General features: G+C 54.1%; 2 protein-coding genes across 2 annotated transcripts in view; both read left to right on the top strand.

Moving 5' to 3' along the window:
• SYNPO (synaptopodin) overlaps window positions 1-22,167 on the top strand; it is a 219,785-nt gene that overhangs the window by 59,563 nt on the left and 138,055 nt on the right. The gene's annotated exons all lie outside the window — the stretch shown is intronic.
• Window positions 9,721-20,896, top strand: MYOZ3 (myozenin 3). Its single transcript, XM_004587531.2, has 6 exons — window positions 9,721-9,781; window positions 15,940-16,094; window positions 17,473-17,532; window positions 17,639-17,774; window positions 18,059-18,221; window positions 20,728-20,896. Exons 1-6 carry the CDS (start codon window positions 9,721-9,723, stop codon window positions 20,894-20,896), a joined length of 744 nt encoding a protein of 247 aa, XP_004587588.2.

The following is a 22,167-nucleotide window of genomic DNA, read 5'->3' as shown; positions in this document are numbered from 1 at the left end:
CGTGTTCGCCCCGATCCTGCGGAGCCCGCTGCCAGTCGGGGCCCCGTCCTGTGCCAGGCCCCGGAGCCCGCTGCCCACGCCACCCAGGCCCTTCCCCTATCGCCGCTCGCCCACGGACTCCGACATGTCCCTCGACTCCGAGGACTCCGGGGCCAAATCGCCCGGCATCCTTGGCTACAACATCTGCCCCCGCGGGTGGACGGGCAGCCTGCGGCTCAAGCGGGGCAGCCTCCCCACAGAAGCCTCCTGCACCACCTAAAGCCCCCGCCGCTCCGGCCCACAACCACCCCACGCGGCCTGAGCTGCAGAAGGAAGAGTGACCGGGCTTGGGGGACCCCTGCACTGCGACCCTGCTGGGTCTGGGGCAGGGACCCCAACTTGGTTTCTAGCCTTTGTTCTGCTATCTTTTTGCCTCATGTTGGGCAAGACTCTTCGTTTTTCTGACCCTCGGCTGCCCCACCTGTTTAACATAGCTTTCAAGGCGACAAACCCCCCAGCATGTGTCCTGAGGATAGGAGCCCCCCAGCTTGCCGCGTTCCCCCACCCCCAACTCCCCTGGGCTCCCCACGACCCACACAGACCCTGCCCTGCGCGTCCAGTTCCCTGGCACCGCCACCGCCTGGGCAGAAGCAGCTGTTTTCCGTCTCTTCCCAGACAACCGCTATTTTTACCCGGTGACCTTTAGAGAAGTGTCCCAGGCCAGCTCAAGGTGCCCGGCTGCCTCTTCTGGGGAGGCAGGAAGAGTGTCCCAGCCTCTGCCTCTCGCCCTTCCCGTCACAGCCCACCTCAGAGGTTCCAAGGCACAAACTCCCCCCAGGCCTGGGCCCCGAGCCTTCTGAGCCTACACATGACGGGTTCCGGATTCCAAGCAGAGCTGAGGGACACAGAGGGATCCCGAGGCTTTATCTGTGACTCACGGGTTGGGGATAACCTCTTGCCGAGACAGAGACCAAGGGTTTGTAGTCAGGGGAAGAAAGCAGGCAGCCCTCACTACAGCGAAGGCGGGGATGGACGACCCAGGGCCCCTCCAGGCCTGGAATGTACTTCACGGTATAAGGAAGCAGTAAATGCAGGGAGGTAGAGATCCTGTGGGCCTGAACACAGGGCAGTGGGGCAGGGGAGCATGAATGAGGGGTGAGGCTGAGGCTACACTGTGCCCGCGTTTCTGACCGCCCTAGAACGTGCCCCTTCCTCACTCTCATCGCTCAGTGTGTCTCACACCTGTTAGAGTGGGATCTGCCTCCTCCCCAGCTAATGCCCAACTCCCCATGACTTGGTGGTGGAGGTGGGGGGGCTGGCTGCTACAACAGCCAACCATTGCATACACTTTCGTGGCTCCAACCATTGCATACACTTCAGTGGCTTCTGATTCAGCCAGGTACTGTGCCTGGCTGAATTGGCACAGTGGTGCCCTCTAGAGACTGGCATTGGCAGCCTCACTCCTCCAGGGGACAGGATTAACAGTATGTGTGGGTGGAAGGATGACAGGATGTAGCTAGAGAAGAAGGAGAGTGTGATGGGCGGGGTGGAAGGATGGGATAAGGGCGGGAGTTACCCCTCAGGGCGATATTGGGTCTGGAACCCCTGAGTGAGGGTGGAGAAAGCGAGCCAGGGTCAGGATGGAAGAAGAGTTGGGGGGGGAGCTTTAGAATAAAGATGTGGTCCCAAATGGTGTCCAGGGCCTTAGGCCCTGCTGGCAGGAAGACGAAAGGCAGCCACATTGGCTGAAACATCTGTCCCCTGCCTGCTGCAGGGACCTCTTATAGCAGTGGAGATTGGAGCTAAGGACCTCTTAGGGAGGAGACATTGCCAGGCCTGGGCGAATGAAGTAGCCTGAGGGGCCACCTCTACCTGAATTTCCCGTAATAGCCAGAAGGAGGCAGCCTTGGCAAGCTGTGCCTTCGGCCCTCTTATTGTCAGTCTTCCCTCTAACCCACTAGAGCTTGCTAGTATCTTGCCTCTTGCCTCCTGTAGCATTCTGTTCTGACGCTCAATAAATGCTTCCTGCATTATTCTGCCTCCAGTGTCATTTTTGGCTGGGTTGGAAACCCTTCCTCATCTCCCCAGGCATGGATTCTAGGCCAATGGAAATCTTTGAGACACACTAGCTGGGAGATTGGGGCACAACTGTAGGAAGGATGGAGAACAAAGGGAAAACTTGAGGCCACAAAAGAGACCCCTGGATTGGCCTCAGCCTTCCCATCTGTGTAAAGGGAGAGCTGGGCTAAGAAATCTTGAGAAGGTATTTCATAGGCTCTGACCACAGCGCACCATTACTGCTGCAATAGGCAGAGTCAAGCTGGATCAGGGTCAGGCCCGGGGCCAGGGCCTGCTTCCTCCTAGCAGGACAGGAGATCAAGGCGAGAGGTCACATCCAAGTGTAGGTAATCTAGCAGGTCAGGACTCAGCTCTCAGGCATCCTCTCCTCCTGCCAGGGCATCCTTTGCCCAGAGAGGGGCACTGTGGTCCCACTCTCAGGTGAGGCCAAGCCCACCTTTGGCACCTCCCCCTCCCCTTCTTTCTAGAAGCTCAAGCCTCGCAGGGACTGGGCAGAGGAACTCAAGGGGCAGGGGATCGAGTATAGGTGACAGTATCACACAGAGTTCAGCAGTATGCCCTCACACAGTGCACAGTCTGTGCCTTTTTTGGCCTCTGTCAGGGTGGTTGTTGGCCAGCCCAGGGCCATGAGCTCTTAGTCCCACCTCCCTGTACAAGATGGCACTGTGATGGGGAGTTAGCCTCCCCTCCCTGCTATTTGGTCCTGGGATTCAGCCCTCCCTCCTAGCTTCTCTCCCTGAGCAATGGAGTCTGCTTCCTGAAGCTAGCCTGACAGACCGAAATCCCCCAGGAAATGTCCTGTTCAGTACAACCCACTTCTGCTACTCCCAGAGGGGTGTGAACCTAAACAGGAGTAGCAGGGGTAGGTTGTACTGAACTTCAACTAAGACTGGGAGCCTGTGTGATCACAGGAGGGCTCTAGGGCTCACCCCCATTTTGCTATCCCATGACAATGACACTGTGTCCCATTCCTCTTCAGGTACAAGGACTCCAACTTGTTAGTCTGCATCTAACAGCTCCTGCTGCCTGCTGTGTGGAGAACGCACACAACCTGTGTCTTTTGGGGAGGGGCCAGGTTCCCGATTGGAGGAGATTAGATGAGTGAGAGGATGACTGGCGTGGCAATGGCTGATCACTGACTGGAGCAAAGAATGGCTTTTGGGGCTGGTTCTAGATTTTGGTTTAGGTAGGGGGCACTGGATGGCTCCGCTGGCCCTGAACTCTGAAAAATGGACTGCAGGTGAACTGGATCAGATTGGTAGCCTGAGGAAACTGGGTATGCTGGCGTCTGGTGGGAAGGTGTAGGAGCTGTGTGCTGGCCCTGGATCCCTAAACCTTCCACCCTCAAACCAAGCATGGCTGCACTTAGCAGCAACAGTCTCTCTCTTTCTCTCTCTCTCTCACAAACACACACACACAATTTCCTGAGGAGATAGCCTACACCGGCATCATTTACTGTAAACAGGGGTGATATGCCAGTTCCCTCAGTCTGTCCTGAGGAGCTCATGAGAGAGAACGGCTAAGTATGAAGCTACCAAACTCCCAAGTCCTCAGAGGGGAGAGCCAGGCTCTGGAAATCTCAACCCTGCCCCCTCGGCTTGGCCAGCAGTCCAGGTCAAAACCAACTTCCTTTTGTATTTTCGTCTGCCACTGAACACTTCTTTCCTGCTCTGGCATTCAAGGAGAAAACGAGGAGCCGAGCACAGCGTCAGGACGGAGGTTAAAGGGCTTTCCTCAAAAATCTGAGTAACAACAGGAGTGTTTCTAAAATTCAGGTCACTTCACCCAAAGGGTCCCCAGGTTTAAGCTTCTGTGGAAAGCAATACATTGGGAGCCCTCGCCCGCTGCCCTGAGGCGGAGTGCTCTGGGTCCCCTGGCCCAGTGCTCTCCACCTGAGTAATTTCATCTGTGACCCTCAAAAAGGGTTTCTCTGTGGTGACCGCCAGTAGGTGAGGCGCCAGCGCCCCGGCGACCTGGCTGACTCTTGTCACTTTTTTTTTTTTTTTTTTTTTTTTTACCTCAACATGGGTACTATTAGCCCCTGGATAAATTACTGAGGCCTTGAAAAGGAAACCACGACACTCGAAGAGTCCCGCCAGGCCTCTGCCTCCTCTGGGGACAAACGCGGGGAGAGGCGCCACCCGGCCAAGGGCCACCTGTGCTTCGCTGCCTGCCTCAGGTTCCCAGACAACAGGCTCTTCCCGAAACACGCCGGGTCCCCAAGCCGCCACACTAACGCCTGCCTCCGCCCTCTCTGCTTTCTCCTCAGGACCGCCGCGAGAGCCTGCCCACCTCCCCGCCCTGGACGCCGGCCGCGTCCCGGCCCCCTAGCAGCCTGGATGGCTGGGTGAGCCCGGGGCCGTGGGAGCCCGGCCGCGGGAGCAACATGGGCAGTCCCCCGCCCTTGCCGCCGCCGCCGCCGCCCATGTCGCCCTCGTGGAGCGAGCGTTCCGAGTCCCCGCTGCGCCCCGAGCCTGAGGTGCGGCCTCCCAGCCGCCAGCTGCAGGCCCTTTTAGCGAGAAATATCATCAACGCTGCCCGGCGCAAGAGCGCCTCCCCGCGGCCGGCGGGCGCCGAGAACCTGCGTGCCTTCTCCCCGCCCCGGGCGCCGCCGCCGCCGCCGCCGCCGCCGCCGCCGCGCATGCGCTCGCCGCAGCCCGCGCGGGCCGGCCCTCTGGCGGCGCCTGGGGTCGTGTTCGCCCCGATCCTGCGGAGCCCGCTGCCAGTCGGGGCCCCGTCCTGTGCCAGGCCCCGGAGCCCGCTGCCCACGCCACCCAGGCCCTTCCCCTATCGCCGCTCGCCCACGGACTCCGACATGTCCCTCGACTCCGAGGACTCCGGGGCCAAATCGCCCGGCATCCTTGGCTACAACATCTGCCCCCGCGGGTGGACGGGCAGCCTGCGGCTCAAGCGGGGCAGCCTCCCCACAGAAGCCTCCTGCACCACCTAAAGCCCCCGCCGCTCCGGCCCACAACCACCCCACGCGGCCTGAGCTGCAGAAGGAAGAGTGACCGGGCTTGGGGGACCCCTGCACTGCGACCCTGCTGGGTCTGGGGCAGGGACCCCAACTTGGTTTCTAGCCTTTGTTCTGCTATCTTTTTGCCTCATGTTGGGCAAGACTCTTCGTTTTTCTGACCCTCGGCTGCCCCACCTGTTTAACATAGCTTTCAAGGCGACAAACCCCCCAGCATGTGTCCTGAGGATAGGAGCCCCCCAGCTTGCCGCGTTCCCCCACCCCCAACTCCCCTGGGCTCCCCACGACCCACACAGACCCTGCCCTGCGCGTCCAGTTCCCTGGCACCGCCACCGCCTGGGCAGAAGCAGCTGTTTTCCGTCTCTTCCCAGACAACCGCTATTTTTACCCGGTGACCTTTAGAGAAGTGTCCCAGGCCAGCTCAAGGTGCCCGGCTGCCTCTTCTGGGGAGGCAGGAAGAGTGTCCCAGCCTCTGCCTCTCGCCCTTCCCGTCACAGCCCACCTCAGAGGTTCCAAGGCACAAACTCCCCCCAGGCCTGGGCCCCGAGCCTTCTGAGCCTACACATGACGGGTTCCGGATTCCAAGCAGAGCTGAGGGACACAGAGGGATCCCGAGGCTTTATCTGTGACTCACGGGTTGGGGATAACCTCTTGCCGAGACAGAGACCAAGGGTTTGTAGTCAGGGGAAGAAAGCAGGCAGCCCTCACTACAGCGAAGGCGGGGATGGACGACCCAGGGCCCCTCCAGGCCTGGAATGTACTTCACGGTATAAGGAAGCAGTAAATGCAGGGAGGTAGAGATCCTGTGGGCCTGAACACAGGGCAGTGGGGCAGGGGAGCATGAATGAGGGGTGAGGCTGAGGCTACACTGTGCCCGCGTTTCTGACCGCCCTAGAACGTGCCCCTTCCTCACTCTCATCGCTCAGTGTGTCTCACACCTGTTAGAGTGGGATCTGCCTCCTCCCCAGCTAATGCCCAACTCCCCATGACTTGGTGGTGGAGGTGGGGGGGCTGGCTGCTACAACAGCCAACCATTGCATACACTTTCGTGGCTCCAACCATTGCATACACTTCAGTGGCTTCTGATTCAGCCAGGTACTGTGCCTGGCTGAATTGGCACAGTGGTGCCCTCTAGAGACTGGCATTGGCAGCCTCACTCCTCCAGGGGACAGGATTAACAGTATGTGTGGGTGGAAGGATGACAGGATGTAGCTAGAGAAGAAGGAGAGTGTGATGGGCGGGGTGGAAGGATGGGATAAGGGCGGGAGTTACCCCTCAGGGCGATATTGGGTCTGGAACCCCTGAGTGAGGGTGGAGAAAGCGAGCCAGGGTCAGGATGGAAGAAGAGTTGGGGGGGGAGCTTTAGAATAAAGATGTGGTCCCAAAGGGTGTCCAGGGCCTTAGGCCCTGCTGGCAGGAAGACGAAAGGCAGCCACATTGGCTGAAACATCTGTCCCCTGCCTGCTGCAGGGACCTCTTATAGCAGTGGAGATTGGAGCTAAGGACCTCTTAGGGAGGAGACATTGCCAGGCCTGGGCGAATGAAGTAGCCTGAGGGGCCACCTCTACCTGAATTTCCCGTAATAGCCAGAAGGAGGCAGCCTTGGCAAGCTGTGCCTTCGGCCCTCTTATTGTCAGTCTTCCCTCTAACCCACTAGAGCTTGCTAGTATCCTGCCTCTTGCCTCCTGTAGCATTCTGTTCTGACGCTCAATAAATGCTTCCTGCATTATTCTGCCTCCAGTGTCATTTTTGGCTGGGTTGGAAACCCTTCCTCATCTCCCCAGGCATGGATTCTAGGCCAATGGAAATCTTTGAGACACACTAGCTGGGAGATTGGGGCACAACTGTAGGAAGGATGGAGAACAAAGGGAAAACTTGAGGCCACAAAAGAGACCCCTGGATTGGCCTCAGCCTTCCCATCTGTGTAAAGGGAGAGCTGGGCTAAGAAATCTTGAGAAGGTATTTCATAGGCTCTGACCACAGCGCACCATTACTGCTGCAATAGGCAGAGTCAAGCTGGATCAGGGTCAGGCCCGGGGCCAGGGCCTGCTTCCTCCTAGCAGGACAGGAGATCAAGGCGAGAGGTCACATCCAAGTGTAGGTAATCTAGCAGGTCAGGACTCAGCTCTCAGGCATCCTCTCCTCCTGCCAGGGCATCCTTTGCCCAGAGAGGGGCACTGTGGTCCCACTCTCAGGTGAGGCCAAGCCCACCTTTGGCACCTCCCCCTCCCCTTCTTTCTAGAAGCTCAAGCCTCGCAGGGACTGGGCAGAGGAACTCAAGGGGCAGGGGATCGAGTATAGGTGACAGTATCACACAGAGTTCAGCAGTATGCCCTCACACAGTGCACAGCCTTTGCCCCTGTGCTATACGCACCCTTCCCTGGCAGTGACCTATGTGCACTGTCAGTGTCTACAGTCGGGCTCTCTCCAGAGCTCAGTATTCAGTAGCCTGGTGATGGGCTGGTGAGCTCAACACAGCCAGTGCATCCAGAGGCAGGCTCAGTGTCTGCCCTGCAACCCACCGTTATTCACCTCCAATGGAAACAGAGGAGTCGTCCTTGGCACACCACAGAAATCTCTCCCCAAGACCTGGGGAGAGATGTATTTTTATTGGAAAGGCAGATTTAGAGAAAAGAAGAGACAGAAAGATCTTCTATCTGCTAACCCACCCCCAAGTGGCTGCCACAGCCAGGGCCGAGCTTATCTCGAAGCCAGGGAATTCCAAGGCTTTGGGTTGTCCTCGACTGCTTTCCCAGAGCACAAGCAAGTGGCTGGATGGGAAGTGGAGCAGCTGGGATTCAAACCGGGGCCAATATGGGATCTTGATACATGCAAGGCAAGGATTTAGCCACTAGGCTACCACATTGGGCCCAAGACCTAGAGATTGTCTAGACACTCCTATTTTCGCTCCCTTTGGCCCCTGTGCTGCAGCCCAGCCACCCCTCTCACCTGGCTGCAGGATCCCCCTGTTGCCTGCAGTCAGCCCCCTGAACCCATTTCTCACATGATGTCCTTGAGAAATGCCATTCTGACCACTCCAGCCCATCAGTGCATCGTAAGCACAGCTTCTTGTGAAAAACCAGGCCCTGGCCCACCCATCCGACACCATCTCTCAGCACCTCCTCTCATCCAGTGCTCCAGCCCTGCTTGCCACCTGCCTATCATTGACCGTGATGCCCTCTGCCCCTTCTCTGCCCACTGAGGCCCTGCTCACCCTTCAAGGCCCAGTTGGAATGCTTCTCCTCTGGGAAGCCTTCCCAATCCCCTTGGCTGAGCTGCTGACATGTGTGGACACCCCTGGGCCCTCTCGAGTATTTCCCATGATGCCTCAGAGGCTTGTTTACTGGTCTGGATCTGACTGATCTGGTTGGGCTCCTTAAGGACATAGCCCTGCCTCATTTATTTTCAGTTCACAGAGAAGCTCGGAGAATGTGAGGAGGTGGAAAGAGGGAGGGAGCAGACACATAAAGAAGACAGGCAGGATAAGTGAAGCAAAGACACTGGGGGGAGGGGGAACTCACCCATCCATCCGTCCACCCACCAAGTATCTATGAAGCTCCCATCAGACACCCACCAAGGCATGAGCCGCAGCTGACACTTGGCATTTTCAGGCGACTTTTATGCGCGCCTGCAAGCCTTCTGTCGTCAAGGGCCTGCTGCCTGGGCACCTGTCTTCCCTAGGGTGCTCCCAGCAACTGGCCCAGGCTCCTGTTGCAGCCCGAAATAAGGCTGTGACCCAGGACGAGACAGGAGTGATTCTCGGCAGCTGAAGCCAGAGTAGGCTGCCTGCTGTCCGCTGGCTGTCACTGCGACACAGCCACCAACCGACCCACGGTAGAACTCCAGGCCTCCTGACAGAGGTGGTCACCTTGGAGGCTTCACACTCCCTCTGGCCCACCGTGGTCTCAGCCACTCAGGTACCAGAATCCGGGGGGACCAGGGGAACTGTGCAGAAGTGGCAGAGGGGACCAGCCTATGGCCAGAGCACTCTCTTGAGCAGAGGCAGGACCGTGCACAGGATCCGGGGAGTTGGGGGCCTCGAGGGGTATGGATTTTGAGTTAGGAAAAGGGGAACCCTATGCCCCAGGCTACTAGACATTAGGTTGGATGGGGGAGACTAGATCAAAGACCAGGGAGAGTGACAACTCTGCTCACAACTCAAGGGTCTTTGGGCTCTGCACATTGTTTTTTGGTGAATCTCCCAGATTCCTGGAAAGTGCCTTGAGATACAAGGGCCAGCCGATGCCCTCCAGCCTCAAAGGATGAGAAGGCTCTGTAGAGCCCATTGTAGCCTATGTACCCATTCTGCCTGATTTTAGCCTCCAATCCTGATGGAAGCTGTCCTGGGCGGGCAGGTGACAGCAGCAGCCAAGGCTCCTCTCCTCCCCAACCCCATTTCCCAAGCACCTGCTGCCCTCTGATCACGGTGCCAGACCTGGAGAGTGTCCCTAGCAACATGGAAGCCTGTTATGTGGCCTCTTGCCTCTCCCTTGCATGCCCTGGGCCTCAGGCTCCTCTATACAAAGACCTCCAAGCCCTTCCAGCCCAGACAGCTCTTGCTTCTAATTTTGGGCTGGGCTGAGGCTGTTCAGGGACTGGATCTGGGTGGGCCAGGGACTGGAAAAGGATGGGGGGGAGAGAGGGAAGGAGGCGGCCTGGTGCATGTGTGGGTATTGCCCCTCCACAGTATGATCCCCAAGGACCACAAGGGACCAGCAGTGTCTGCCATGGGAGACTTCTCTGAACCAGGTAAGGTGGGCCTTGTGCTTTTCCCAAACTCTGTTCTTGTTCCCAGTCTTTCGCCTCTCAGGCCCTCTGGCCCCAGGCCCAGTAAACAGGTGTGAGGCCAGCCCAGTGCGAGTGTCTGTGGGATCTGCAGCCAGGGCTGGGGAACTTCCTGAGGCTTGGGGAAAGACCTTGTTCTGTGTCCACAGAGCCAGGAGCAAGACTGAGTGACCCAGACAGTCTCCTGGTGGTGACCCCAACAGAGGCCTGACAGCGCCAAGTGGAATTCTGAGGGCCCTGATCCCAGAGCCAGCCCCTGCTGCTTCTCCAAGTTCCCTGCACTTGTCTTTGCTAACTGTAACCGTGAGTCTCACTGAGGTCATCACGCCTCCCACCACCCCTAGCCACCCTGATCCCAAAACAGACAAGGGGCATGGGTACCAGGGGGCACGATGGCAGGAGCAGGCATGTGGTCACGCATCTGATGGATCGAACAGCCAAGGCTAGATTCCAGGACTCTGTGTTTGGAGTCATGGCTTCAATGTAAGGTTACACAAAGAAGCCATTTACCTAAAATCTCTCCAGACACAACAGACATGAACAACTGGGTAGTGAACCCATCTGGAGACAACCACAGCAACCTGCTTGTGTCAGTTCTTCCCCTGTTCCATTTTAAACATTTATATAATGGTTACATATGGGGGTTCCACATCCTACGGTGGCTGTTTCAGGCTGCCTCTGGGTCATCTACAGCTCAGCCGACACCTGCCCATCCCATAGTACTTACTGCCCGCCTCCTGCCCCCACCCTGACTTCCCCTGCACCCCATTGATTAGATCTGGGTGCTGTAACACACACAGCATGAGCCAGGGGCAATCCGTAATGGAAACAGATACAGGAAGCATCTGAAAGCAGCAGCAGGCCACAGGGTTCTTCTTAGAAGAGCAATCCAGTGCCTGTCCAAGGCTTTCATCCATTCAGAGACCCACATTTCCTACCAATATCATTTACTTGCGGGGCTTGTGTTTACTGACTCCTCACTGCCCCAGCCACAAGGTCCTCAGGTGGATCATTGCACGCCCACAGAGGAGAGCAGAGCACGTGGCCAATTACCTTAGGAATGTGCACTACCTGGGGCTCTGGCCTGGTCAGCTGCGGACCTTGTCAGTGCAGCATTATCCAACCCATTTCAAGAGCAACACCTGCGTCCGATGGCCCCGACTTTTTGCCAACCACTGCCCTGTGTGCAGAGCCCATCCCCAAAACACCCAGTTTCTGCCTACAGTACCTCCCCCGCTTTGTTTTTCCATGTAGCTGAGAAAAACTTGTCACAGGTGATGATCAGCTGTTCTTCGCCAAACTGTCCATTTATCCAACTTGGGACATTCCCTGTCCCCCAAGAATGGACCCCAGTGGTTGCTCTGGTATGGGGGCGCTGACAGCTCTGGCTGTTTTGTGTGTGAAGAGGCAGCTGCAGGGCGTTCTTGGTTTTTTGTTTGTTTGTTTAAAGAAATTAGACCTGGGCAATTTAACCAGAGTGCTGGAAAGCAAACTCACAAATGTAAGAGAATACTTTGAAATGCAAGAGTTTGGCAAAGGACTGAAACCTAAAAACAGGACACTTCAGCACTGTACCAACAAAGCTTTGTTTAAAAGAAATTATACTTTTGAGAATCATGTTGATTTCTTAGGAGGTTTATCAAGATCTCAAAAGCTCTTTATACACTTTAGGACAGTAGCAAACCATCAGAGAGCTCTATAATCTTAACCTATATTTTGATGAATACAGAATAAACAAATCTTAAACTTGTGCACAGAAACTTCTCTAGGTAAGAACTAATCTTTTTGTGGACTATCAGATCCCTTTCCTTTAAGTAACTGCCTACAGTATCTTTCTCTTTTATTCTGCCCGTTATCCTAGCTAACAAAACTCACTAAGCTTGCAGTGGTCCCAACCCCAGCACATTTTGTGCTTCTATACCTTGCAGGTTGCTTACAGTATTATTTAGTTATTTTCTGCCCATTATTCTAACTAAGCTCACAAAACTAGTGGTGGTTGCAAGCCAGGGATGTTCTGTGCTTTCACAGTCGCCTGATTCCTGTGCCTTGGTTTCTTGCACCATTAGTCTGACGGCTCCTTTCCCCTTTTGGTGCGATCCTGACTCTGCAAGGGTCCCTGTTCTAGCTCCTCTTGCTGCAACCCCCACAGCATGAACCAGAGTTTGAAGATGGGGGAGCAATACATGCGAGAAAAGATACAAGACAAAAAAAATGTTTATGTGGGGAGCCAGAGGGTTCCTTTTAGAGAGAGGAAAAATTCAGTGCCTGTCCAAGGCTTTTATCCACTTGGGGAACCCGATTGAATATCAACTTCATTCACCTGTGGGCTTTGGATTACTGACTCATCACTGCCCCAGCCAGGAGTCTTCAGGTCCTCCCAGGCCCAGAGAGAGCAGAACTTGTGGCCAAATACCCTAGGAACATATGCTGCCTAGGGCACTGGCCCCACCAACTATGGACCAACATAATGTTAAGATCAGCACCTGCCTCTGACAGCTTTGACTTAGCTTTTGGCTGACCTCTGCCTTGCATACAGACTTTGCTCCCAAAACATTCAGTTTCTGCCTATGGCACCTGCGATACAGACTGACCACCCCCTTGCAATGGTGGTCAGCAGAGCTATCTCCTGGGGCAAGGAAGTCTTGAGTGGGATCCTTGTAAGTTCAGCCCAGGGGTCCTGTGCCTGTGCCTTATGGAGGAGGTGCTTTCAGAAGGGAGGTGAAGGCAGGGGTGAAACTGTACAGCAAAACTGGGCTTAGCTATAGTCCAAATTCAGTCACAGAATCACAGAACCCATCGCACCCTGGCAAGCTGCTGCAGCTGCTCCCACATAACCGGGTGGTTCTTGGTAGAAGGTGGCAGTTGTGAGCTGTGAGCCACTGGTAACAGACACGGAACAATATCCAGCACAAAATCCATCCCTGGGACTTCACAACATTCAAATCCCACTGCTGGGATATATGTCTTTGGACATGTGTATTCAACGCCATCCCCTGAGAATGCACTCCTAGGAATAGAACTACTTAGTCAAACAGGTTTTGTTTTTTGTTTTCAAAGACGTTTTTAATACTGACCATATTGTTTGAGGTCATGCAGTGGGGAGAGGGCTCGGGTGTACTTAGGTATAATCTTTCATATTGGTACTCATGAAATCCACTTACTTGTTAAAAGAACACTACTGTAAATCATTTCCAGTCACCCCATTCCTATATCCCATAAGTAGTCACTAGCAGCTGCCACATGTGCTGCAGTTTGTAATGCATATACAGATACCTACATATGTATACAGAGCATGAACTTACATAGGATCTTAGAATACATATGCTTGTGAAAGTACTTTCCCCCTCAATCTAACCCATCATGGATTTCCTTCTGTTCTTAGCATGTAGTAAGGGCTCTTTATAGATTTGTTGAAAGAATGAAAAAAAAGTCCTTTTTTTTTAATGACTGTTTAGGACATCACTGCATAGAATAACTCAGAGGTCCTGAGTGGCCTGTGGTGCCGCCTGGAAGCCACCGTCCACCCCCCATCCTCCCTCCCATGACTCTGGCAACCCCTCTCGTCTTTCCTCGAACCTGCATTTCCTCTTTGCACTTATGACCTTGCTTCTTGTTTCGTTGAGAAGAATCTAGTGACTGGCTGAGAACATCTGCAAGCACCATCTGCCACAGCTGGCATCTGCACCCAGGCTCTTGGTTTTCCTTCCTGAAAAAGTTGGCAGAGGCCTCTCACACCTGTCTGGTGCCAGCCCTTCTTGTCTTCAAGGACATTCTTTGGGCACTCACTCTATCAAATGTTCCCACCAGCTAACACACCTGCTGCAATGTCTCCGTCATTACAGACAAGTAAATCCCTCTAGATCCCATAGCTGCCTCCAGTCATGGTCATTTGCAACCCAGCTCCTCAAAGCAATTAGCCACATGTTCCTTCCCATCCTCTATCTCTTTAACACATTATTAAATTACTTTCTAAACACACACCAAAATAGCTAGCTCAAGCCTCCCTGCCTCCTGTCTTTCCTCCCGTATTCCAAATACCAAAGGGCACACTTGTTCATCCTCTCCAAATTCTTCAGAATGCATCAACAAGGAGAACAAGGACATTTTCCCATATGCTACAAAACCTTACCACAGGGAACACAACTAGCTAAAAAGACTTAATACCATCTAATAGCTAGCATTACACTTAGCTACCTCAAATTTTCTAGATTGCTTTAATCAGAGTCCAAGAGGGCTGTCATTTGTATCTGGTTGCTATCTCTCTTAAAGCTCCTTTAATCTAAAACCACCTCCCCTTCCCTTGTTCCATGTCATTCCCTTGTGTGAGGAAAGCAGGCCAGTTGCCCTGTGGAGTGTTCCACATCCTGGGTTTGGCTCAGTCTTCCTTCACTGTTTGGTGGAAATGGTTCTTCCGTCCCTTTTCTTTTGAATCCTCTCCAACCAGACTCTCACAACACCCAAACGTGTCATACAAACTGCTACTGTGAGAAGTTCAGTGATCCCACGCTACTCAACGTGGCAATCCCACTTCAGCTCGCACCTTACCCTGCCCAGCAGTGGCATCAGCCTCCATGCTGGGCCGTTCCAGCACCCCCACACCATTAGGGTTTGGGTTCCAGGATTTTTCTCTCTTCAGGTCTCCTCCTATCTCCCCGGCTCTGGGGCCATTTCCCCCTCATTTCCTCCATCTAAGAGCTGGGGACCCCAGGGCTCAGTCTGCAGCTTTTTTCATCCATTCCCATTTCTTGCGGACCTCATCCGGCTCAGAACACCATCCAGGGAGCTGGGATATGAGCTTGGCGTCTTTGACTTCAGAGCCGGACAATGCAGGTCAGCTGTCTGCACCAAGCTCCGCCCCAGCATGGTCCTCATCACTCTGTCACCCCACCTCCAAAGCCTTCTTTGTTGGCCACAGGTGAAAGTTTGCTCTTTACTGTAGTGGGGAAACACTTCAATGAGCAATGGGTACCAAAATATGAGCCCTGAATGTCCTTGCGACAGTGACTGTGACTTAGTCCTAATCATGAGACAAAAAGGTATCACTGTGGAGAACAGTATCACCCTCGAACCCTGCTGTGAGTTCAGTCAGCCCGGTTGTTATCCCTAGGTTGGTTTTCTTGGGAACACTCCATTCATACATGCAGCTTCCTCATCAGCACTTCCACCTGGAAGCCTGCAAGCTCCCCCAAATTAGCGTGCTCCAGGTTAGAGACAATTAGGAGAGTTTGGGTATGGACTAGAAAGTCAATGTAGTACACATGTGGCCCTCAGGAAATGCAGTGCCCTTTAACTGACAAAAGCAAGAATGCCATGGCTTCATTTGGGGCCAAAAGTCACATTGAGAGGCCGGCACTGTGGCACAGTAGGTGATGCTGGCATCATATTATAAGTGTGCTTTTATGTCTTAGCTGTTCCACTTTCATTCCAGGTCCTTGGTAGTATGCTTGGGGAAGCTGCAGAAGATGGCTATGTGTCTCCCTCTCTAATTTTGCCTTTCAAATCAAAATAAATCTTAACCCCTCCCCCCCACACACAAGGGTAAATAGCACAGAAAAAGTCAGGAAAGCATTTCTGCGAAGGCCCTGATTGGTGATGTCAGGGTGATGGGGTAGGGCATTTCTGCCCTCTGGGATCTGTACTGTCTAACCATCCTCAGAGCACATATTGCTGATTGTGCAATATTAAAGGACTATTTGAAATCGAAAACCAAGCTCCTCATTTCCCCAAGACATGTTTTCCCCCTTAGCTGTCCCCATCTCAGCAACTGGCTGTGCCCTTCTTCCAGGGGTTCCAGCCCAAAACCATGCAGTGTCCCCTTCCACCCCTGACCCTCTGGCTGCTGGTTTACCCTGAGAAAACACCCAGATCTGAGCATGGCTCATTGCTCCTGCCACCGCATGTCAACCACATAGGAAATTCATTGATGAAATACAAGTGTATTTTTGAGTGTTGACTTATCCAGCAGTCAAACCCTTGAGGGTTGTTTTCACCCAGCAGGTGGGCTAGGTCTCAAAGATGAGTGCCTGGGTGGCAGGCCTGGGGAGGGACAGCCATGCCGGGTCGGTCTGGCCTGGGGTGCCATGGGGCTGGTGGTGAGGACCAGCCCTGGCCTCTCGCCGCAGTGCCCCTGCTGGACCTGGGTAAGAAGCTGAGTGTGCCCCAGGATCTGATGATAGAGGAACTATCCCTCCGCAACAATCGTGGGTCCCTCCTCTTCCAGAAGAGGCAGCGCCGCGTGCAGCGGTTCACCTTTGAGCTTCCGGACAGCCAGCGGGTGGTGAGTTGGCCTGCATGATGCCTGGGGAGAAGGGGCGGGATGGAAACTGAGGCCCAGAGAGAGCCAGCAGTGAGCCTAAAGCCAAGTTGAGGATGTGGCTATGGCTGGGAAAGACAGTAAGGTTCCCATTGGGTGGAACTGCTGCTTTACTGGGTGATTCTGGGCAGTGGGGCCTCTTTCCACAGATAGGAAGCCTAGGGTAGAGCAGGTGGGATGCACTGCGGAGGAACAGGACTCTAGTTGTTACCAAAATTGCCCAAGAACAGTCACGAGGTCTGGACTAAACCTGCAGCAGGCAGGACTTAGCCTCGAGCTTGATCCAAGATGGAAAATACAGGATACCTTTTCCCTGCTTCCTATTGGAAGAAGGCAGCCATAGCACAATCTTCTGGTAGAAAAAGCAAGCAAGGATGTTTTTCTCCCTGGCTTCAAAGGAGAGAAGGCAGAGGTCAGCACTATTGTGGACACCACTGTCACCTGTGATGTTGATATTCTGTATGGACACAGGCTCAAGTCCAAGTCCCAGCTGCTCCATTTCCAACCCAGCTCCCTGCTAATGATCTGAGAAAGTAGAAGATGGCCTAAGTTTTGGGGCCCCTGCACACATGAGAAACCTGAAAGAAGCTCCCGGCTCCTGGTTTTGGCCTAGTCCAGTCCTGGCTGTTGTGATCAGTAAAACAGGGGGAGTGATAGAAGCTGCTGATAGAAGCTCTCTCTCTCTCTCTTCAACTGTGCTTTTAAGATAAACTTTTTAAAAGGATAAGGTAGTTTCAGATACTTCTAATGAAGACAGGGGTCTCGCAGCTATAGGTGGCTCCACTAGACACCACATAGTAAACAACCAAGAGGCAATGATGTGGCACAAAAAACGAACCTGGCAACACACATCCCTCGGCTATGTGCCTAAGCAGGGCTGGCTTATCTCAGTCAATGCTCATGGAATCCAATGACATCATTATCACCATCCACTATCACCACCACCACCACCATCATCATCATCCCATTTGTAGAGGAGAAAGCTAAGGCTCAGAGACGTGAAAAAGCTCACCCAGACTTGCTACAACAGCAGCCAGCCTGTTGGGGCAGAGCCCTCAAAACGTTCATGGGAAATGGGTACTACAAAAACAAAATAGAGATACACCTATGCATGGATTTCAGGTTATTTTACAACAAAATAAATACCTCTTGTAACTCTGTTTGCCCAGTAACTTTTGGAAGGACCCTGGCATTCAATATTTCCTCCGTCCTGGTGCTATAAAGTTATTATCTCATCTGACTGCCAAGGGAAAGACTCGGACCTTTTGGTTCCTTTTGGTGGCAGGAGGATCTTGGTTTCTTGCCAAGCTGATCCACTCTATGGTTTATGTGCCCCTTACAGAGCCTAGCTGGAAGTGCCAGGAGGAAGGTACTTGGAACAGCAGAGCCAGGGATGGTGAGTGCCAAGGAAGACCCCACCCAAAGGACTTCTGGGGAAGGGAGGAGGCAGCGGGTCGGGAAGCGGGTGGTAGGTTGCAGCCTCCTCCAGCGCTGGTCCCCGCGCCCAGGTCGCCAATGGCCCTGAGGAGCGTAACTACCACTCAGAGCTGCACATCTACCCCGCCTCGCCAGGAGCCCCGGAAGATGCCCACAGCACAGCCACCCCAGCCGAGAGCATCCGCAGCCCCAGTGCCCTGGCTCCAGGCGAGTGTGTGTGCCCAGCAAGGGCTCCCAGACAGCCTCCAAGCTTCCCTCTTCCCCAGCACCTCACATGCTCCACAGCCAGGTTACATGGCTAATCCCACCCCTGCCGGTCCAGGGAGAGGTCCCATAGCTGGAGCAGCTTTAGCGCTGCATCTCGGGTCCTCTAAGTCCTGGGGGCGGGAGGCCCCCCCACTTCTTTAAATCCTGCGGGCGGGAGGGCCCAGGACCCAGCAGGATAGAGAAGGTCCCCTTCTGCCACCCCCATGCGGCCGCTCCTCCTGCAGGCTACGCTGAGCCCCTGAAGGGTGTCCCTCCGGAGAAGTTCAACCATACCGCCATCCCCAAGGGCTACCACTGCCCTTGGGAGGAGTTCATCAGCTACCAAGACTACCGGAGTGACGGCCTGGGTCTGGCCCCCAGCCCCACCAGCTACCGTAACTTCAACAAGTAAGGCAGGGTGGGCCACCGGTGGGGAAGAGGGGCGGGAGGCTTAGGATGGTGCTGTTAACTGACCTTAGTGGAGCTGGTTCTTGTCTCCCCAGAAGCATTGCGATGTTTGATAGTGAGGAGTGGCAGGCGAGGCAGCCAGTTTGCTTGGAGTAAATTATCTGTGCGAAGGAACGGGCATCCCTCTGAGTGGAATCTGAGAATGCCAGGTCATTCAGCCCCGGGAAGGCAAGGTTCCTGGTGTAATGGAGGGAATACACCTGACAGGCCTGACGGGCATCTCAGGAGATGCTGAGAGACACTGGGGCTCAGTTCTTGCTATTAAACTTGCCCTTTTCCTCCTCCATCTTCTCCTGGGCAAAGAATTTGCTCACTGTGAAAGAGTGCTCTAGGGCGCCTTATGGGAGAAGGCTGGATCCATCTGTAAAACTGTCAGGGGCTGGGCAGGACTTGGCTGCCCTCTAGGTGGACTTCCCGGCAGCTTTATGCTCCCCAGGTCCCTCACACGCACACACAGGCTAATTTCTAATTCCCCACCTGCCCTGCAAATGAAAGGACCCAAGGAGGCTCAGGGATGTCAGGAAGACAACTCTGATAGGGCCTCAGCTGTAGGGGAGATTTTCTAGAAAGTTATCAGATTGCTATGAGGCTGTCTTGAAGAGTCAGAGGCAAAGTTTGCAGTAAGAAAGCAGCTCTCATGCACAGTAGCTATTGCTGTTCCTGTGTGTAGGCTAAAGTCATGACTGAAAGAGCTAAGGGAGAACTTGAAAGGGATCATCCGAGCATCTGTCCTGGGGCCTGAGGACGTCACAGGGAGGCCTTGGGTTGGGGATATGTTCCAGCTGCAGCTGGCTTCCTCCAGCTGAGGCTATTTTAGGCTACAGTAAGCAAGAAAAAGGGTCCTCAGAGAGCAGGCCTCAGTCCAGCTCTTCTGGCACCTGCCTGGACCACACGCAGAGACCGTGTCTGCTTGACAGAGACAGATGTACGGGCACCAGGCCCTGACTAAGCCTGGACACCAGGCCTGACAAGGAAGGGCTGAAGGAACTGAGGCAGAGCAGGGTTTGGCACAGTTTGGGTGGGAAATGACTGCCTCAAGACAGTGAATAGTCAGGAAGGATTGGGACCCGAAAGGCATTGTGTGAGCCAGGAGCTCTGGACAGATCCTCTGCAGCTCCTACAAGGCAGGGGTTTCTGTCTGCCCTCCCAGGCCGCCAGACCCTATCTACCTTTGGCAGACAGGCAGCCCCAGGCAGCCTATGCTGGTGCCAGCTCAGGTTGCCTCTGTACCAGTGTCTGGCTGCAGGTGTGAGAGGTGCTCTGCATTCCCAGCAGCAGCAGCTGTCAATGGAGAGGAACAGACCCCCAGTCTCTCTTCTGAGACACAAAGGGCCACTAAGGCACGCAGCAGAGAAACAGCCATGTTGGGACCAGATTCCCTGGCTCTCAGCTTCCAGTTAAGACTTGTCACCCTTGAGACCTACTCAGTGTGGACACTGCCAGGCTGTTCCCGCAGGTCCTGGCTGTCACCACCAAAGCTTGGGTGGCCTCAGCAGCAAGGCTGCCCTGGCTGGAACCTAGGCCTGGCACCTGAGGCTTGCTCCCTTCCCATATTGGTCCCTGACTGTAGGAAAACTAAGCAAGCAATGCTTTCATTCTTAAAGTTAAAAAACAAAAATGTTGCTTAAACTGTATGCATATTTTCCCTTAAAAAAATCAGCATTTATAAAATGAAGTTCACTAGCCTGCACTCCTGGTTCTCTCCCTGAGTGTGTGAGTGTGTCCAGGACACTGTCACTTCCTTTTCACAGAGGCCCCCGAGTGACACAGCTACTGGAGGTGTGGTGTTGTTTTGTGTGCTTGCTATTTCCACTTCACATTTCTGTGGGTGCCATACTAGCAAAGGCAGGTGTAGTTCCAGCCCATAAGCTGCCCTGGAGTGTTCTGCCATGCTATCGATTTTGTTTTACCTCCCTGTCCCTTCTGCTGCCAGCAGCCTGTGGGTTGTTTCTGACATGGTGCGATCCATGGTTGCTGCCCTGGGTACCTGTGCCTGTCTACATCACAAGCTTGGAGGTGAAGGTGCTGGCAGGCAGAGTTCCTGCAGTTTCAGATAATCTACTTGTCCTCCAACACAGTGGCACCCATGGATGCTTCAATTCGCAGCCGAGGAGTCAAACTTCTCCCCAGTATCATGATCACATTTTGCTAGTCACTCAGGGCCCTGCCAATTCCCCCTTCTTGTTCAGATTTTGGGTTAACTCTTCAAGGTGGGGTGGAGGGGGAAGGGGTGACAAGTGAAAGGAAAACCCCACTTCCAACTTTCTAGACTAAGCCCATGTAGTAATGGCAACTCCACACAAGTGCCTAAGCAATAAGCTGTGGGTGCCAAGGGCAGTGTTGGGGAAGCCCTTTGCTCAAAGCACAAAACCTTGCTGGGTTGAAGGGCAGTGTCCTGCCACCTCATCTCAAGTAGCTCACGTCTCCTGCTGCTCTTTTTTCCCAGGACCCCTGTGCCATTTGGAGGACCCCTGGTGGGGGAGGCCATCCCCAGGGCAGGCACCCCTTTCATTCCAGAGCCCTTCAATGGCTTGGAGCTTCTCCGCCTCAGACCCAGCTTCAACCGAGTGGCTCAGGGTTGGGTGCGCAACCTCCCGGAGTCCGAGGAGCTGTAGCCCCAGCCTGGAGCTTCCATGGCCCTGGGCATGGGCACTGGGTAACCTATGGCGCTAAAGTTTGCAGATGGTACATGGCGATTTATGGAGAATCTGCACCTGTAAAACCTGATCACACAAGGCCTTGCAGGCCCCAGATGTAGCTATGCTTCAAAATTTCTTGGGGACATCAGTCCTAATCCAGATTTCTGGTCTGCCCCAGCCTCCTAGCCTCAGCCTCCCCTGAATGGGGGCAGCTGTTAGCGACCAGTGCTCCAGTGTGACATGTGGGTTCCTGGGTTGTGTCATTAGCAAGCACCAGCCACACCTCGGCCCCTCCCTTCTACAGCAGCTCACTCTCTCCGCCACTGACAGGACAGTCCCTCAACCTGTGCATACTTCTGAAGATCAGCAAGTCTTCCTTTTCACAGAGGCAGTTGCTTTTTCATCTGAACATTAAGCACCTACTGTGTGTAAGAAGATCTGCAGACTCCAGGCTTCAAGAAGGAAAAGAAAGTAGCAGAGACAGATTAATGGCAATATATCATCTTAACTGTCCCTAAAGCATGCTGACAACATCCAAAGCACCAAGTGTTAATGGAGCAGAGGCAAAGTACAAGGGTTTGAGGTGGCAAGTTTCCCAGAGGACTGGTGTGGGACCTTGGAGGCAGAGTGGAAGTCCACCAAGGGAAGAGAGAGAGTGTGATGGGGAGGGCACTCCTGAGAAACAGACCAGCAGGTTCCAAAGTGTGGAGCTGAGCGCAGGTGCAGGTGCAGGGGTTGTGGAGAAAGGAAGGCCCTTAGAAGAGTTGCTAACGGCCAGGGTGAGCTAGATTGTTCTAAGTAACTGGGGAAGTTTTCGTGATGGCCCCATGGGTTGCTATGTAGGGTATAAGCTGGAGAATGCTAGAGCTAGAAAATGTGCAAGGGATGAGGTCGTGGGGATGGTTAAGGAGACCCTGCTGGACACCTTACAGGACAGTGCAGACTTCTGAACACTTCTATCTGCCATGCTCAGCAGGTCCTTTAGTTCCAGTGAGGATGGTGGTGATGGTGATGACAAATGGGAAAGAAATGAAGATGATGACAACAAGAGCTGTGTACCAAGTGCCTCGGCACCTGGGCTGACAGTGGGTCCTGCACATATGCTATATTTAATTCTCAGCACAGCCCTGAGGGAAAGGTGGGACTGTCCCACTTTTATAGATGTGGCTGTACAGGCTCAAAAGAAAGAAACGACCTGTCCAGGGGCAGAGTTAGAATGGTTCTCCCCGATTCTTGTGGCTGCCTAA

This window comes from Ochotona princeps, chromosome 19, assembly GCF_030435755.1.
Source record: "Ochotona princeps isolate mOchPri1 chromosome 19, mOchPri1.hap1, whole genome shotgun sequence".
Lineage (NCBI taxonomy): Eukaryota > Metazoa > Chordata > Mammalia > Lagomorpha > Ochotonidae > Ochotona > Ochotona princeps.
This window is presented reverse-complemented; position numbering and strand designations above follow the sequence as displayed.